Below are 18,633 nucleotides of genomic sequence, written 5' to 3' on the forward strand. Positions count from 1 at the left end.
ATCCCAAATGTGCCGTTTGCACCGATGGGCCCTCCTATGCAGACTGTAGTTCCAGTGCTCACCTCTACACACACGTGGATGTTTTACTGGTAGGAACCTCCTGGTTACACCAGCCCACAGGGGATTATTGTGTCCGTCCGTCGTGCAGGGAGGAGCTGGGTGGGGGGTGGGAGGGGTGGGGAGGGGCTGGTCACCCCGTGGTGCCCTTATAAAACTCAACGTTTAACCTACTCACGCCGGCTTGTGCCCACCCTCACAGTTGGGCATATTTGTGGAATACACCACGCCGCCGTTGACCCTGCAGGCCATTGACCGAGCAACCCAACGTTTCCTACCAGCTCCCTCCGCAGGAATGTGTTACCATTAGATACTGACCAGGCAGCAAGGCGATGAAAGGCAGAGATGTGCTGTGGAGGAAGATATGGGATGGATATTCATGCCATCCCGTCACTTAGCTTTTTGGAAGTTAAAAACTTGTAACGTTCCATTGTATGGGCGACCACCACGCGTGCAGCTTGGCGGGGTGTCGTGGCCAAGCGGTGGATGTCGTCCCTTGTTTTTCAGAGGTTCCTGGTTCTAATCCAGCGGCCTCCAATTAGCACGGTTGGCTACATACAGTGTGAAAGAAGTTTAACATACATTACTTTGGGTTTGTTAACCGTACAAACACGCGCCATCCGTTTCACAGTGGAATTTAAATGTATCTCGTGACGCCATTTCAAAGAGTAGGCCATCGAGTGTCGGCCTCGTGATCCGCCAGATTTGCTAAATTTGAAAAAATGACCCGCAAATTACTCGATTCGAATCTACCTACTATGAAGATTTGGCAGGACCCTCCTGAAAAAAAGAGCCATGAGACTTAGTGAGGCTTTGCTGGGTAAATCAATGAGCCTGATGGTAATTACAGCATGATAATTATAGTAATTATTATAATGCTATAATAATAACAGGCTGTTTTGATTGCAGGCAGTGCATCAAAATCCATTCTTGCGCTGCACTATAGTTCCACGTCCGTACTCCCCTTCATGGCCTATGCCCCCCTTTTACCAACCTGTACTGACAATAAATCCCACAACCTGGGTGGTGTGGGGAGGCCCTCATTCAGTAGTGGATTGACTAAGGGCTGTCCACGTACACAATGTTCCATTGATTGTCCCATTGTGGCATAACAATGTTCACATTAAAATCACAATAAAATACATGCAATTGCCTGCCAAATAGGCCCCCTGTAGAACCTGACATTCAACTTACATTTTATTCTTGTAAAGTCAACACCCGACCTGCTCTTACCATCTGGCCTCGGTCCCCAACCTAACAGTTAGGAAGACAATATTTGCTAACCCACGCTGTACAACCACCATGGTACCTGAGAGGACTGCTCAGAGCTTGTACTGTATATCCAAGCAACATCTGAGCCAACATGGTGTGGCATTTGGTGGCTGGCAGGGAAACACTGAGAACACATACCACTTACAAACAAATACAACAACCTGAAACTTCACCCCACTCCGTGTCGCAGTGTCACCGACGTGCGCTACCGTCGCTTCATCCTGGTGGCGCTTGTCATCCACCTGGTGTTTTTCGCCTCCATCTTCGAGATCTACTTCAGCTCCCCGCTGGTGCATGGAGCCAGCCCCCACGCCGCGCCAGGCCCCGCGCCCGCCCGGCGCCTGGTGCTGTTAGTGGCGGACGGGCTGCGGGCAGACTCCATCTACCGTCCCGTGAGCCTCGGACAGAGCCGTGCACCCTACCTGCGGTGAGGACATGGAGCTCATTGTTTATTTTTGTCCTTGATGTTCCTCGGACGTTTTATGGGAATTTGACTTGTTATTTGGTCACTGGTAAAGGATGCACTTTTGACCTGCAGTATTTGTGAATCCCTTGCTGGATGAAGGCCTCACTAGGCTATGCCACTGATGGGGGTTGTTTGACCATGCTTCACCATGCTGATTAGTGCGGGTTGTTGATGGGGGTGCCTAGGATCGATCTATATATCCCTTGTCGCTAATATTAGCCGTGGCCAGTAATTGAACTCGGGTCAACAGCTTCATAGTGCAATGAATGAACCATTGCATGACCACCACTCCATACCCTCACATAGTACAGCTAAAATGAATCACGCTGGAAATATTTTTCGTTTATTTTAGATTGCTGAATTATTAATTGCTGTCGGACATTTTTTATGTTGTTTAATGTTGAATATTGTTCATCACTCTAAATTTGTTCTCATGTGTATGGTACTGGTTTGTGACAGATTCCCCTTGAAAATGAGACTTTTAGTCCTAGTGGGTTTAAATATCGACTTTGTGGTTTCATAGGAACCATTCATAAACCGATCCAGTGATCATCTCTCATTTCCATTCCCGGCTCTTCCTGCCATCCACCTCACCTCCACTATCCTGCCTTCATCACTTACTTATAAGAACAAACACATTACTACAAGGTCGCACTCATTACACACAAAGTGCTTGCTACAAATGAACCGCAATACTTTGCTGATCTCGTCAAGGAGCATAAACCATCACGCAAACTCCGATCATCCTAGCAGTGGCTTTTGGCTAACCATCGAACAAAGACGGTCACTGCATCGCACGTTTTCAGATGCGCTTCTGTGGCCGTCTGGAATGTTCTTCCTTCCGATATTAGGAAGCCACTGGAGCGATGCACTTTTAAATCTAGATTGAAAACTAATTTCTTTAGAACTGCTTTTTGTGTTTAGTTTGTTGTTCTTCCCCTGCACTTCCAATTATCATGGTTGGCTATCATGGGGATGATATTGTGATGTAATCCAGAGGACACTGGTTCGGTTCATTCTACTGGCAGGTCAGAAACGATGTTGTAAGCTTCTTCAATCCACATCGCCTCTGTCCACCCAGCAGTACAAATGGGTAGACCACCATTGCTATGCAAGTCACATGTGGTGGTTGTGGTGTAAAGTGTGGATACTATCACCTCTTAGAAGATGGTCATTGAGGGAGATGAGACCAAGTTCCCTCTCGAGTAACTCGAGAGGAAACTTTTAGTGAAGACCACCCTCCAGTAGTGGCACGAGCAAGGCATTGCAGGGCTGCACCTTTACCTTTTTATAGAATCGTGACTCGTAAGAATTTGCGAGAAGCGCAGGGTGCTTGTAACATGCCTAATAACTTGCTCACAGCTCGCCAGAGATTGCAGATGTGTGGAACACGCTGCTATATGAATCGCTTTTGTTGTGCAAACCGATATATGATGCAGGAGAGTGATGGAGGAATTTGGCAGCTGGGGCATCTCCCACACGCGAGTGCCTACGGAGTCACGGCCGGGACACGTGGCCCTCATTGCTGGTTTCTACGAGGATGTCAGTGCTGTGGCTAAGGGTACAAACACTGCACCTTAGTCCACATCAATTTAAGTCAATTCTTTAGCATTATTAGTTCCACGGGCTAAAACATCTAACACTAGTTATTGGCTGCATATTTACACTACCCTTTTAAAAGAAAGTAAATCTTATTGCGCAGTGCTACATTTGGGGCCAGCAGAGGACAGTGCAACCAAATCTGTCGTTGTACTGTTTTTCTATGCTCCAACGTCTATGCTCCACGCCCTCACCAACCACCACTGATCAGAGTGGTGCAGTTTAGTAAAATAACCCCCAGGACCCGTACAGTGTGGGGAAGCCCTGAGTAGTGGATTGACAATCCGACTGTCCATGTGCAAGTGGATGAGCTCATAGTAGCTTCGCTCACAACTATTTACAAAATCTGATTCATATTGATGTAATATTTTCTCGCGCAGGTTGGCAAGAAAACCCAGTGGAGTTTGATTCCGTCTTTAACGAGAGCAGATTCACTTGGTCATGGGGAAGCCCTGACATCCTGCCCATGTTTGCCAAAGGTAAACAAGGCTTGCAGCACACAATCTTAAAAAAAAAACGGCTATTTGACAAAACTGTACAATCCTGTGCTGGGAAGTCTTTCAAGTTGTTTATGATTAATTACAGGAGCAAGTGGGGATCACGTTCACACATTTTCCTACGATGCAAAGAAGGAAGATTTTGCTTCGAAAGACGCCTCTAAATTGGACACTTGGGTTTTCGATCATGTCAAGGTAATCTCCCCCCCCCCCCCCCCCCCCCCATTTAGAAAAGAGCGCAAATTTAGTTTTATGGTAACCCTACGGTGCATTCGCGGTTAAATTTACCGTGTGTGAATGTGTTAACCATTACAGAGCTTTTTAAAAGATGCATCCTCAAACGAAAAGCTGGCCGCCCAGCTGTCCCAGGATAAAATCGTTTTTTTTCTACATCTTCTGGGACTCGACACAAATGGTCACGCCCATCGTCCTGCATCGAGGTACATCAAACATTCGCTCTCAGCGTGACATCTCAGTGGATGAAATGTCGACGACACACTTCCCTTTTGTTTCATCGTCGCGTAAATCCTGCATCGATGGCGAGTGCACACGTGGTGCCGTTTTTATTCACGTATTTATTTTGTATTTATTTGCAGGGAGTACTTGGATAATATCGCAAGTGTGGATCACGGGATTGAAGAGATTGTGTCTGTAATCGAAGATTATTTTGGCAATGACAAAAAGACCGCTTACGTATTTACTTCTGATCACGGCATGACTGACTGGGGTGAGCTGTGCAAAATAATAACGACATCTCCTGGATTTTCGCACAAACAGAAGGCAACTTGAAATATACACCATAAATATAGCGTGCTCTTAACAAATTTGCCAAGTACACGATAATAGACCTGGAATTCAATAAGCAACGGAGTAGCCAAACTTCCTTCGTCATGCATTACTGTTTAACAGCCTTAGTCAGAGAATATAACCGCATACGACCCGCAGTGGATTTCACACCACGTTCAGTAATTTTGCACCACTGCTGACATGAGTTTGTGAAATGACGTATGTTCATAATGAACATCACTGGATAGTAGGTTTTTCAAAAAATTAGTCATGGCAGAGATCAGTCAGTGAGCAGCCCGTGCCTTCCAATTTTAGCCTTCTGGACCAATGTAATCACATGCTTCTGTTCAATTCAAACATTTATATTCTATTGAGAAGCCCATTGCGATTCAATGGAACTATAATACTTTTGAGGGGAGGGGACCACGCTGATGGGTAACTCATCACTGGCACCCACTCCTCCCTAATGGCACAGAGCCACCCGTTGTATTATTTTGTAATGTGGTTTGTGTCACATTTCAAACCATCCATTATAAATGGTGGAGCCGATAAGCAGCATTGGGGCCAATGAGCCAAACTACCTGTATTTTCAGGTCAATGGTAAACAAAAACATTTTACCCCTTTTCTATGTAACTACAAATAATACACTTTCTAATGATTACCCGTTCATTGGAATTGGTGGAGCGGAGTAGTAGAGTTACTCTGGATAAACAAACATACATACGTGCCTACACATTATTTAGTGATGCTGCGTTGGCAGTTGTGCACAAATAAAAAAAAAATCGACACATTCGTAAATAATTCTGCCTTAAAAAGTAAAAATATCTAAGAGGTAACGTTTTTGGCAATGGCCCTTCTTCACAGAACATAGGCCAGAGTGGTAGAGTGGATAAGAGTTTCTATACCTTAGGGCCTGATAAGAATTGAAAGAATGTGTTCAGTTTTTTCTGTGATTCATACATACATGCATACAGGTTAGCTGTGTATTATGTAGATGCTCAGCCCTTCAACGCGTGACACCGTGGTTACCACCGCAGGGTCACATGGCGCCGGGCACCCGTCTGAGACTCTCACTCCGCTGATAGCCTGGGGTGCCGGGGTAAATAGACCACATCCCCCAGGTGGACAGATACACACAGACACTCACTCACAAGGTAAGCGTGATGTGTCTGGCTCTCACTCTTCTGCAGGGCACTCCATGCTAGCAAGAATTGCTTGTGCACGCCTGTCAGAGCAAAAGGAATCATTGACTCATCGGACACGAGTTGTGAAGTTTGTACCAAACTTTTTTTCAATTTTATTTCAGATTGGGGTCTTGGCCACCTTAATAGAATGGATGTGAACCAGGTGACTACATTTTCATTGAGAGCACCATTTGTTTTAATGTACTGGTTTATGAGTGTTTGTGAAACGTAAAATTTCATTTCATTTGTGTTATGCAGTTGAAGATTTTTGTTTATGTCTCCAAAAGGCTGATGTGGCGCCTCTTATGACTTCTCTCCTTGGGATTCCCTTTCCTCTCAATTCAGTGGTGAGTCCAGCGTAGTCCAGCACAGACAAACTAAGGCGTAGTTGGATTACCACTTCTTTTTTCCTTATGCTATAAGCAAGCATGTAGTGAGTGATGTCGCAAGTGGTACAGCTCTGTAATTGTAAAACGTGACCAGTTGTGAATGTCTCACATTTATAATAGAATAAATGATTATATATATTCTTGGTTCTTTTGGTAAAGTCACATAGAAGGGAAACAATTAAATAATTTTAAAAATATTGCTTTTATATTTGTATTTTATTTTTTATTATTGTATTGTTTCCCTTCTACGTGACTTTACCGAAAGAACCAAGAATATGAATCCCTGCAGTCACGAAAGCTTTAAATCTGAATAAATGGTTGTTTTACAGTTTTATCCCTTGTTGTTTTGAGCAGATTAGGTCCGTTAGTATAAGATAAAAAGGAATGGTATTTCTCAGAGGTTGTGAATTGGAATGTTTTCAAGTGCGTGGCTTGTGTGAAAATGTGAGTTGATTAAAGCACTAAAACACACAAGTAGTGCAACTGTCATTGTTTTACAGACACATTTAAAGGAAAATAATACCAATTTAAGCCACGTTTGAGCAGTTTTTTCCCCAATTGTATCTATTTGAATTCGTGCTGGAGAAGAGCCAGCAGGAGTTTACTTCTCTTAACCAAACGTCAGAGAGCACTGCACTTTCCTACACTGCTACAGAGAAATGTTTGTCACACAGCAAGTAAACCGATATATTTCAATTGTCAGGGCTGGAGAATTTAGCCAAATTCAGTTAAAAGTCACATTTAATTTGATGTACTTTTTGTGCAGTCATTGGTGGCCAGGCTGAGATCATTGACTTTTTACACTTCACAAAGCACATTCAGATGGCCTACCCAGATTCTAACGCAGAATCTCAAAGGTACCGGCTCAGTGCTCTGACCCCTGAGCCCCCCGACCACCTGCGTGTGTGTGTGCTTGTGCGCGCGACCGTGCGAGCGTGTTTTAATGCATGGGATGTGTTTGGCAGGGCGTTCTGCCTCTGGGCTACCTCAACAACTCGGAGCTCTTTAAGGCAGAGAACATATTTGCAAATGCTCAGGCAATATTGGAGCAGTTCCAGGTCAGTGGAAAGTTACACAGGGTGTTTGGTGTATTTTGGGTGGGATAGTGCTTTTTTGTCAACTAGTCCATGTAATTTGGGAAAGCTGCACAAACTTGTCCTGTTCTTGGTTCTTTCGGTAAAGTCACGTAGAATGGAAATAATAAAATAATAAAAATAAAACATAATAAAATAATTCTCACGATGTTTCGGCCACAACGCAAGCAGCCGTCCTCAGGTGGAGAACAGGTCTGTCGAGAAGACAGAGTCAGACTCTGTCTTCTCGACAGACCTGTTTCTCCGCGGCTGCTTGCGTTGTGGCCGAAACGTCGTGAGAATGATTTAATTATGTTTTATTTTTATTATTTTATTATTTCCATTCTACGTGACTTTACCGAAAGAACCAAGAAGATGAATCCCTGCAGTCACGAAAGCTTTAAATCGAAATTTAAACTTGTCCTGCTTTAAGTAATGTGTGTCTATTTAATGATTGTATGCATGTATGTTGACATTATTTGGTATCGTAAATGGCCAATCGTGCTAACGAAGTAATGACTACTCGATTCCTTGTTTTCACTTTTGCAGCTGAAAATGAATCAGAAGAAGGAAACTCTGTCCCCTTTCTTCACACCTTACAGGTAATGTTCTCCTCAAGTGTTACATTATTAAAAGGCTTTCTCACACTAATTCTTCACTGTTGAAGGAAAATGGAGCGTGATGCGAGGTATTTTACTGTCCATGTGTGCTGTTGAGACACTGCTGTTTTGGTTTACCCCCTTCCACCCCCTGGCTCTTGAACCCTCAGGCCTCTGTCTGACAGCAGGTGGCAGGATTTGTTGGCAGTGACCAGGACCCACATTGAGCAGCGCAAGTTTCAAGAAGCCGTACGTCCTTGCTTGACAATGTGTTCATGTTGCAGCAGTCTGTATTTGCTTTATTTGCAAAGTCATGTTTTGGATCGCTCTTTTCCTCTTCAGCCAGGTCTCCTAAGAAAAGTTTTAACTAAAGGTATGGCAAAGGGCCCCTCTCTTGGTCTATATAAAATTAATAACAACAATGCCATCTACTTAACCAAGCCTTATTGAGTCTCAGGACCCTTTCAGGAGTTGCTTGGCCAATTTCACGAATGAGTATGACACGAGTTGTATAAGGTCAAATCTAAATATAACAATGGCAGCAGTGTCCTTTGTTTAACACGTAGGAGGCTTTCGCAACCAAAATATCATCCATAATAGAGTTTTTTTGGGTTAGATCGTGTAAATATACAAACAGTGTCCTCTGTTTATCCCGTAAAACCTTCAGGGGGGTTTCTCGTATTGTAATGTCTGACCGGAGTGTTTGGCAAGATTGCGAGGCCCACGACGGCCAGGATTCGTGCCAGACTCCTCCCTCCTACTGCGATGTGCAGGTCAGTGCCTGCCGGGGGCTGATTGACGTGGCGCTGGACGGGCTGCGGTATTACCACACCTATGACCGGGCCTTCCTGGGCACCAGCGTGGCATTCGGTTTCCTGGGCTGGATCAGCTATGTGGTTCTGCTCGTGCTGCGCAAGCACACTGGCGTGCTGACGTCCTCCAGTGCAGGCACAGCGGTGCGTACCTCTCGCACGCATAGCGTGTGCACCTCCGATTAGCACGGTTGGCTACTTACGGTGCGAAAGAAGTTCAACATACATACATACATAGACTACCCGTGCCAGATCCGGTTACCACCTTAATAAGTGGAAATCAAGTAAAGCCCGGAATGTGACTGCGGAGACCCTGACCAAACCTTAGAGCGCGCTGTGGGAACTTCACAAATTCATCGGAGGTGCAGCAGCAGCAGCAGGAGCAGCAATTCACTCACCTGAAGCCATCGTGTGGCTTTCAAGCTTGAGCATAGATTCTCATGTGCTGTGCACTAAAGCCATGCACAATAATAAGAAGAAGCAGGTCCTCAACATCAGGGGTGGGGTTCCCTGGTGTATGCATTTAAATAACAAATACCAAACTTTTTTTAATGTAAAACAAATTTAGCCAATTGTTCTAAGTGCTCAACAATTCATACTGTATTTAAACAGTGTATAATATTAAGATATACATTAACTTAACATTATTAAGAAACTTGTCATGGTTTGGAGGTGTCCTGGAGCGGTAATCTGCTGTAGTTACTCTGTAGTGCCTTACTGAAATGGGACGGGCTGGTTTGTGATATTTTCGTGTAGCATAGAGACATACACGCGGCGTCTGCTCTCGCCGTTGGGGCGGCGGTCGTCGTGCTCCTGCTGCTGAAGTTCTCTCCGTGGACTCACTACGTCTACTGCCTGCTGCCCGTCGCCACCTGGGGCGCTGCTACCCAAAGGTAGGCAGGCGCAACCCGCCGGTGTCACCGTGTCACCAAACGCCCGCGCTCAATGCATGCGTGCAGCCCACACATTAACGAGATCTGTAAACGATGAGGAACAGAATAAATAGTGCAGGCTGGAAAACCATGTGTTTCAGACATCACACAAAAGGTGTATAAAGCACACGGCCTTTTTTGCATATGTATATATGTTGAACTTCTTTTGCACCATACGTAGCCAACCGCAAATCGGAGGTGCCCTCGAGTTAACGTTTAAGCAACGTGACCATCCAACACTGCTGTGTGCATTGCCCCATTGTAAACAATACAGGACAATCTCATTTGTTATTATCAATTTTGCATTGTCCTTAAAAAATATATATTGTATTTCTCTAGGTCAGCGGTAGGTAAAAGTTTTAGAACCCATAAGAGTAAAGTGAAAAATATCAGGTAACATTCTGTGGTTTAGGAGGAACAGGTTTCAGATTGAATACACAGCAGCATGAGACTTTCATAAGGACATAATGGTTAATGCATTCTCCCCAGAACAGTTCAAAAGGGTGCCCACCCATCTGGATCAGAAGCCTCATTTGGCTCAAATGATCCAAGAAAAGATCCACAGTTAACAAATGTAATATTTCTCTCTTTAAATCCGGCCGCAGCACGGAAGATTGGCGCAAGGTTATGACGACATTGCGGCTTTGTGGCCTCAAATCTTTGCTCGGAGGTTTGCTCTTGTCAGTGAGTGGAATTGAAATAATGGTGAGTGATGATTAAATTACTCCCCTCGGTTTTGTAAGGCTTTTATATCACACAGCAGCAGCAGCAGGTTTCTTCACAAATTAATTTTAAATGTATACTTGTGCCTTGAATCCTTGCAGGTTTTGAGTTTCTTTTACCGCGAGATGCTGAGTGTGGGGCTCGTAGCGTTGGCTGTGTGGCCTTTTACGACTGTCCTCTGGACTAAAGACAAGGTGAACAAAACCTAGCCCACCCAACATTTCAATACTGTATTCAAACCCAAAGGCTATGAGCAGAACAATCTATAGTAGATGTTCAATCTCCGAGACAGTGGCGGTGCTTGCTGTAATTCGCTGGCGTCTCTATCATCCTGTCTGCAGCTCGTGTCTGGGAGCTGGTCACTCTCCTGCCTGTTGCTGGCCATCCACCCCCTGCTGCCGGTGGTGGGGAGGGATGCCAACATCTCCCTCGTGTGGGTTTGCTCGCGTCAGCAGAACTCCGTGTGCAGACGGGCCGCTGCAGCGACTTTTGACATCGACGTGTTCACAATGATCATCTTTTGAAAATGCTGTTTGTCCACCTTTCAGAGTGCTGGCCGGTGCTCTCACCGTCCTGTTGTCAGCACTGTTGATGCTCGCGCTCCATCGGGTGTTGAAAACGTCTGACTTCTCATGGTGGCAGACCGCCACATGTCTGACACAAGTAGGCTTTGATGTGACAAAACTGACGAAGCTGTACATTGTACACAGTGCCCACAGGGCTAATGTTACTGGAGAGTAATATCTGAACCAGTCCTGGGCCTCATCCATCCAGCACTGACCAGCGTGGTGAAGTATGGTCAAACAATCCTCACGCACGGCAGCGTTGGGAAGTCTTCATTCAGCAGTAGACTGGCAAAGAGATTCAAATTACGATTATTAATAATCACTTACATGCGCAAGTCTCCATTTACCACATGGGCTGAATGTAGAGGGTACACAAAATGTACCTGGAGCAGCTCCTTCACCAGTTTGCAGCACTGTAAACTACCCACTACACGAGTTTACCATCCCCACGATTTGATGACGTCACAAAATCAGGGCCACGATTTCAATCAAGAATCTATTTTACATCTCGATTTGTATTAAATGTCTGGATTGTTTTACCTTGTTCTGTCTTATTCGTTCCATTTACATGGAAGCAACTTTTGTATAGAATGGTCACATATAAATAAAGCGTTTTTGCTAAAAATATTTTATGAATGCATTATGAGCATAAGATTTGATTTAAATGTCACACGCTTCGAGTGTGTAACTGCTCAGTGAACAGAGGTAATGACATAAAAATAATACGTGCCTTTTAACACTGCTCACTGGCACTGAAATAAATGTTGATGTACGTCTTTGGATGACATGCTTCTCTCGTCTCTGGACAGATGTGCAGTGTGGCGATGTCGGTCTACATTGTGAGCAGCACACATGGCAGTCTTGCCGCAAAAGAGGGCCTGCCCCTCTTCAACCAAATCACCAGCTGGGCCACGCTTGGTCAGTTTTTTCACGCACAATGAAGACAAAGATCCCCTGTATAGCCTTAACTGACTTGGTGCAGGTGTTATTAGCGAGCACCTGTGAAGGTCGGCGCAGCACACGAGAGGGTTTGTGGCCAGCATCACGCCCAGCTGCCCTTTGACAATAACGTGAGAGTGTATAGTTTTTAATTATGAACAGTGCATTGCTAAAAACAATTTACTAATCATTCGAAGGTGTGATGACGCACTGGTTAGCCTATTGCTCTGTAAACTCAGAGACCTGAGTTCAATACCTGGCCACAGCTCACATCAGTGGCAAGTGATAATGGGAACCAGTCCTCAACACTCCCTACACAAACCCACACTAGCCAACGTGGTGAAGTGTGTTTACACAACTTCCATGGCTGACATGTGGAGAGTCGTTCATCCTGCATAGATTGATAAAAAGCTGCGAATTTTTGTTATGAAACCATGCATTTCTATTTGAACGTAAATGCGTTATTTTTGCCATGCCATCAGGGTCGTCTCTTCTGGTGCCAATGCTGAGTCCCACCCTGGTGATCCACCGCCTGCTCAGCGTGTACCTGGCTTTCATGTCCCCCTACCTCCTAATGAGCACCTCGTATCCTTCGGAAGGCGCATTATTGCGCAGCACATTCAGTGGGAATTGTCTTGTAATTTTCAACACCAATTTATGTTTTCAATTACATCTGTGGGCATATATATGACACATACATAAATAAGCAGAGAAACGTCCATCTCCATGTAAAACATAAATATTGTACTAATTCATCAACATGATCCTTCCAGACTTCCTTTCCAGCAGTAATTGTTTAAGGGAGCAAACTCATTTTCAGCCTTCTGGGCCTCATCAGCAGAGTTAGGCTCCTTAAATAAATTATACTGGGTTGGCAGATTTTGTAGGCAACGGCCATCTAGCAAGATCGCGTAGCCTGTTCAGAAGACCCCCATGTTTATGGACTCAAACGTATTGCATATTTACGTGTATAAAATTACAATTGTCTACTTGTTTTATTCACCATAGTCCCCCACGGCAGTACTTATTACACTGTTCTATCACAGCTACATTTGTAGGCAGACCACTGTGAAGTCCTTTGATGGCGGTGAGTTTTGAGGCATCACACGAACCCCCGCCACCACCCCCCTTCGGATGCGACGGCCCTTGAGCCTCCTTGACGGAGCCTGCAGACACGAGGCCCTGTTCACGCTCTCGCTCGAGGGCCTCATGCTGGCCTGGGTGTGCGTGGAGGCCAGGACGGCTCGGCTCCAGGGCCTGGCACCTCGTGGCGAGGTGACGCGACGACTCCTCCGCCGCCACCACACGGCACATGTTTCTACACTGTGCGTTAAGCCGTAACGCGGGCCGCCACAGTGGCGAGGTGTTAACTGCCTTGCCTGGTATGCAGGAGGTCGTGGGTTCGATCCCGATCCTGACGCCTGTACACTTGGAGTTTGCGTGTTCTCCCCGTGGTCGCGTAGATTTTTCTCCGGATTCTCTGGGTTTTCCCTCCACATTTAGAAACGTGCATGGAATCGTGTGTGTGAGAATTTATTTTTAACAATACGTGTAAATTATAAGCAAATTACATGCTAATGTCATATTGCAGTGACGAATGCAGTAAACAAAACTGTTGAAATCAGATAGAAAAACAATAAACAGACTTAAATAACGATACAATATAATTGATTATTGAATTGAATTGCGACCCTGAGTCACCGTTGAGAGTGGTAAACTGCTCAACAACATTTCTTCAACTATGTAAATGTCCTATCATATTTGCTCACACTGGTAAAATTTGTGAGCAAAGGTATGCCAAACGATTGTTTTTTTACGTTGCAGAAAACTACGCAGGTTTCCTTAGGTACATAACAGGCAAGATGGCTAAACCGCCATAAGGTCAAGACAATAATTCTTGTTATGTTATTGCTTTTCATCAGTTATCAAAAATGGATTTCACCTCGTCTGCCTTTGACACGTGGAGACATCTCAAACTGGATGACATCCGAAGGGGTTACTTTTTTGTATCCTTTGAGCAAGCTTGCACACGCGTCTTATTTGATTCGTGAACACAAGAGCACTTCATAATATGCACGTCCTTTTCGATATACCATTGTTTTTCTTGACTCTCATCAACAGGTGTTTTTTATTATATCGGCTTTCTTTGGAACCGGAAACATCGCCTCCATTAACAGGTAATTACTGTGCCTGGCAACTACAGTCATACACCGGTTTGCGTTGGGGATGCGTTCCCTAAAAGGTGAACGACGAATATCGCAAACGATGTCAATCAAAGTGAAGACATATTTTGTTCTTTGCTCTCTCCTAGCTTTGACCCTGCATCAGTTTACTGTTTCACAACAGTGTTCAGCCCCTTCTTGATGGGCGCACTCATGATGTGGAAGGTAAGTCCCTTTCACGACAAACCTCTGCACACCAACCATGGGCTGCTTTTTCTCCTCTTATCGACTAAAGGTCATTGTACAAAGACAGTGAATAGGCCGGTGGGGGGGGGGGGGGGTGCAGGAAATTACCTTTTTATTTACATAACACAAACTGTAGTGGGAATAATATAATGACGCAGCATTCCCTCGGCAACCATTTGTGGTCAAAACATGATTTAGCACAGCAACTAGACATTCCCAGACTACAGGAGTAAGATTTAATTTCGACAGTTCGCTAGTAGAGGCTGTAACAAACAACTCTTTATCAATTCATGTTAATGCTTAAGCTCACGATAGATGCATCTAATCGTGTTTGTAAGAAGCAATGTCTTTCGATTTGTATCTTGTGATGGGTTCACGTCACCTTTATAGCCACTAGAGGTCGCTACATTCACCATAATGTTGACAGACGAGATTGAATCACAATGTGACCGAATAATGACAATTGATTTGCCATGGGGGTGATTTACTACAGCCCAAATTTCTGGACAAATTAGCTACCTACTTTGCATTTAAGTGATTAGACAATATCAAAATGCTTGCAAAATTGTTACTGGTGATACCATCTTACCGTATTTATTGTCTTATTTCCCCCCCAGATCCTTATTCCTTTCATCGTAGTTATGTGTGCTTTTGAAGCTGTTCAAGATTGCACGCGACTTTCTTCTAAGAGGTAATGTAACGAACACCACTACATCTACACGAGTACACTTTTACATATTTGCAATTGTCGTGTATACCTGAGAGCCGCCACTATTAATAAACATAGCCACAGGGAAGACACTGAAACTAAACGTGTTTTATTTTACCAGGCAAGGCCCACTGAGTTATGTAGCTATTTTTCAGACGCGAAGTTGGTTATTATGTGGAAATTGATAGCAGCCAAATACTCAAAATGCATGTTTCTAAATGTGCAGAGGAAAACCGGAGGATCTGGATAAAAATCCACGTGACCACCGGCAGAACATGTAAACAGCAATGAGATGTCCCTTCAATGACCCCAAGGTCATGTTTATTGTTATTTTTAACTACAATAGTTAAATAAAATGATTGGGTTGATGTATTAGGTTGGATTTGAATTGTTTTGTGACCACATTTTATTCTGCCCAATTCCAGCCTTTTCCTGATTGTGCTCATCTTGTCTGATATTATGGCTGTGGTGAGTACCAAAGCAAGAACACGTTACCATCAGACTGTTATAATCATTCGTCACAACTTAAAACACCCCTTAAAACTCGCGGCATATATTTAATATAAACTGTGTGCATGTATAAATACTAGCCAGGATGTATTCTGTTGTCAAGCCATGAAGCATTAACATTCACTAGAAAGTCACAATATATCACATTCGGTGTCTCGAGGTACAAATGCATTGAAATATTTATTAAATCCATCATTGTATTGTCTTACCCAAATTTTGATAATTTTTCCAGCATTTTTTCTTTTTGGTACAAGACTATGGAAGCTGGCTCGACATTGGAACAAGGTTTTTATTTCATTTTTTTTTAATCTCAGCAGCCTCTTGCCATCACATTACTTTTCTACACCCACCACTGTTCAATATAACATTGAGCATTGTGACTCACTCTCAGCAACAATTTCGTTTGTAAATGGCAATGTGCACCTTTTGTGTGTCATTTTCTTACCCCTTGGAATGTATTTTCTTTCTCTGCAGCATCAGCCACTTTGTGATTGTGATGTTAACAACGATCTTCCTCATGCTGCTGAATGGCCTTGCTCACATCCTGACGAGAAAATGCATTGCATTTCACAACCACCACGTCAAGATTCTCTAGCCATGAGTGAGCTCCAGGTTTTAAGGGTTCATTTCGTGATGGGTTTAACTGCAAATGTTTTAGTCAGTAATGTGCACGACTTTGAAGTCGAACATTGTCATAACGTCCTCATATATAAACTAAGCACGTGACGCTATTTCACTTTTATAGAACTCTGCTCACTTGGAGCATTTGTAAAAGCCTGTTGGAATAATGTATCGCCCCAATAATTGACTCTTAAGATTGCACATTTCGCCGTGTAAATATTTTTGGTTACCGACCTATGTTCACTGTTATCATGGTGCAATGATTTTTGTAATTGCATCGCCAATGTTGTGCTGTAAACATTTTGTATTTATACCATTCTAAATGGGGACCTACTTATTTAAATAAGCGGACTTACAATGAAGCATTTTGTACTCTGGCCTAAAAGAAATGAATAAAATTGGTACAAATCATTTTTGATACACATTAGTACTCAGTATCTGCACCTTTTTTGAGTTCGACGTTGGATGCACTGGGCAGTTTCTTTATGATTTAAAGTATCATGTTACGTCGCCAACGAGTTGGATATGGAAACGTATATATGCACGGCCACTTAAAAGCCTTCAATAACTGTCATGGGAAAAAAACTGCACCTAAAAAGGGAGGAACGTTTGTGGACACAAGCTTTTGCGATTACTTGGTTCTGATACTGGCACCCGATGCGACAGGGTGGTGCTGCCGCACGAGCGCTTTACATCACGCAGCCAGCGGCCTTTAAAGATGCACCTCCAGTGGATGCGGTCCCCCCTTTGAGCACACACGTTGACCCAAAACCTGGCCTGCAAACGGACATTAACCTACCAGTAGGGGGCCAAGATTGCGATGTGTCATCACAATCGAGTTTGCAGGCAATTTCCAATTTGCACCCCTGACACTGGCACACAAGAGCCACCTCCTCCTCTTGCAAATGATGTCAGGGGATCTTTCGGGTCCACTGGGAAGCACTGTTGCTGTATTGTGGTTATTACTCAGTGCAAACCTTGAACCCGAACAAGTGGCGAACGCGCTCCTGCCAGGACATGTCACCCTGTTGTATATAGTCTTTAAAAATAATAAAAGATGTAATTTTAAAATGCAATTATGCAAATACATGCAATTGTGCTAATTAGGCTCGGCGTCATTGTCACGGGTGTATTACCAATTGTGATAATACAATGATTCTCGCTTTAACTTTTACTGATTGTTTCAGTCTATTTATGTCAGGTCTCAAAATTCAGATCTCACCGCAGGATACAGTTCTTACAATTCAGAAGGAACCACTCAGACTCTTGTGTTAAGCAACTTTAATATCTAAAAACACTAATATGCGAATACTTATGCTCGGAATTGTCAACACAGTACTCCGGGAGATGCCCTAATCATTGATCCGTACAATTAACCCTCAATAGTTAGGTTTGTTAAAACTCAGCAACAGAACAATCGGATAATTTCTCAGAGTAGGACGACCTTACACGGCGATAGGAAGTCCTTAAATAAATAATGACACTATTTATATGAACAGTCATAAAGAAACATGTGCCCAAGACAAAAGTAGACACCAATGAATTCATTGGTAAGATTATGTAGTTAAGAAATGTCCCGCAACAATGTGCGAGTGTATGTTTAGCTAACAGACGCTTATCAATTGGCTAATGGGCTTTAATGAGAACAATAGGCTACCCCTCAAGAGTAGCGCGACCCCACACGACGATGGGATACTTATGTCTAGTGTGTCATAAATGAGTTAATTGGTAAGATTATGCAATTAACGAAATGTCCTGGAACAAGTGTGCGGCAGTGTGCCTGTTTTCCTAACAGATGCTTATCAATTGGCTAATGGGACATCAATGAATACGCGGTCAAGTTTGTGATCAAAAGAAAAATCTCAACACAATAGTATTCCTGAGTGTGGATTCGTAACATAGATGCTTATAAATGTTTAGTGTATCATCAATTTCATTGGTAAGGTTATGCAATTAACGAAAACGAATGACTAAAATTTGCTTAACTAATATTTATTGTATACAATAGTTGTTACCAAGGGTATTCCAAGGGTTTTATTAACCTTTGTTCCCCATCTGTATCGCCAGGGATCCGTGCTTCTTATTCTCAAGTTATATTTTGATATCCTGAGGTTGAAGATATAGCTACTTCGAATTCTACTCTTGTATTTTAAAACCCCAGTCCGCCCGCAATGCCCAACCCCGCCCCTGGCTGGCTCTCACTGTCTGGGGAACTCCGTGACCCCTGCTGTTTGTCCGGTGTACGTGTTGTTCTTTTATGGCATTTTCCTCTTGATGTCACTTTTGGAATTTACCACAGAATCTCCTTGGCCCCCCTGCATGGGGGTTTCTTTAAATTACATTTTATGACCTCCACAGCTGTCCCTTGTGTGGCGAGGCAGGAGGCAAAATTATTAAAATAAAAAAAAGGCAGATTAATATATATTTTTTGAAAATACATATATACAACACCCCTCCCACCCCGAGCTCAATGTAGATGAATGTTCAATG

At 43.7% G+C, this 18,633-nt stretch overlaps 1 protein-coding gene across 3 annotated transcripts in view; it reads left to right on the plus strand.

Moving 5' to 3' along the window:
- The window catches only part of PIGN (phosphatidylinositol glycan anchor biosynthesis class N), a 19,638-nt gene extending 1,239 nt beyond the window's left edge, over positions 1 to 18,399 (plus strand). For all 3 annotated transcript variants that reach the window (XM_061548603.1, XM_061548602.1, XM_061548601.1), the window contains exons 3-30: positions 1,520 to 1,756; positions 3,235 to 3,356; positions 3,775 to 3,873; positions 3,980 to 4,086; positions 4,207 to 4,331; positions 4,488 to 4,618; positions 5,716 to 5,832; positions 5,985 to 6,025; positions 6,150 to 6,209; positions 7,217 to 7,309; positions 7,874 to 7,926; positions 8,094 to 8,172; positions 8,697 to 8,879; positions 9,492 to 9,628; positions 10,273 to 10,372; positions 10,492 to 10,584; positions 10,732 to 10,823; positions 10,939 to 11,053; positions 11,766 to 11,874; positions 12,378 to 12,480; positions 13,068 to 13,170; positions 13,818 to 13,901; positions 14,017 to 14,072; positions 14,207 to 14,282; positions 14,921 to 14,994; positions 15,438 to 15,480; positions 15,755 to 15,807; positions 15,997 to 18,399. In XM_061548603.1, the coding sequence (XP_061404587.1) occupies positions 1,520 to 1,756; positions 3,235 to 3,356; positions 3,775 to 3,873; positions 3,980 to 4,086; positions 4,207 to 4,331; positions 4,488 to 4,618; positions 5,716 to 5,832; positions 5,985 to 6,025; positions 6,150 to 6,209; positions 7,217 to 7,309; positions 7,874 to 7,926; positions 8,094 to 8,172; positions 8,697 to 8,879; positions 9,492 to 9,628; positions 10,273 to 10,372; positions 10,492 to 10,584; positions 10,732 to 10,823; positions 10,939 to 11,053; positions 11,766 to 11,874; positions 12,378 to 12,480; positions 13,068 to 13,170; positions 13,818 to 13,901; positions 14,017 to 14,072; positions 14,207 to 14,282; positions 14,921 to 14,994; positions 15,438 to 15,480; positions 15,755 to 15,807; positions 15,997 to 16,117 (2,806 nt within the window). In that variant the 3' untranslated portion in view covers positions 16,118 to 18,399. The remainder of the gene's footprint in view (positions 1 to 1,519; positions 1,757 to 3,234; positions 3,357 to 3,774; positions 3,874 to 3,979; positions 4,087 to 4,206; positions 4,332 to 4,487; positions 4,619 to 5,715; positions 5,833 to 5,984; positions 6,026 to 6,149; positions 6,210 to 7,216; positions 7,310 to 7,873; positions 7,927 to 8,093; positions 8,173 to 8,696; positions 8,880 to 9,491; positions 9,629 to 10,272; positions 10,373 to 10,491; positions 10,585 to 10,731; positions 10,824 to 10,938; positions 11,054 to 11,765; positions 11,875 to 12,377; positions 12,481 to 13,067; positions 13,171 to 13,817; positions 13,902 to 14,016; positions 14,073 to 14,206; positions 14,283 to 14,920; positions 14,995 to 15,437; positions 15,481 to 15,754; positions 15,808 to 15,996) is intronic.
- The last annotated feature ends 234 nt before the right edge of the window (positions 18,400 to 18,633 follow it).

The sequence above is a fragment of the Lethenteron reissneri genome, chromosome 9, assembly GCF_015708825.2.
Source record: "Lethenteron reissneri isolate LAM-NWPU_2019-01 chromosome 9, ASM1570882v1, whole genome shotgun sequence".
NCBI classification, from domain to species: domain Eukaryota; kingdom Metazoa; phylum Chordata; class Hyperoartia; order Petromyzontiformes; family Petromyzontidae; genus Lethenteron; species Lethenteron reissneri.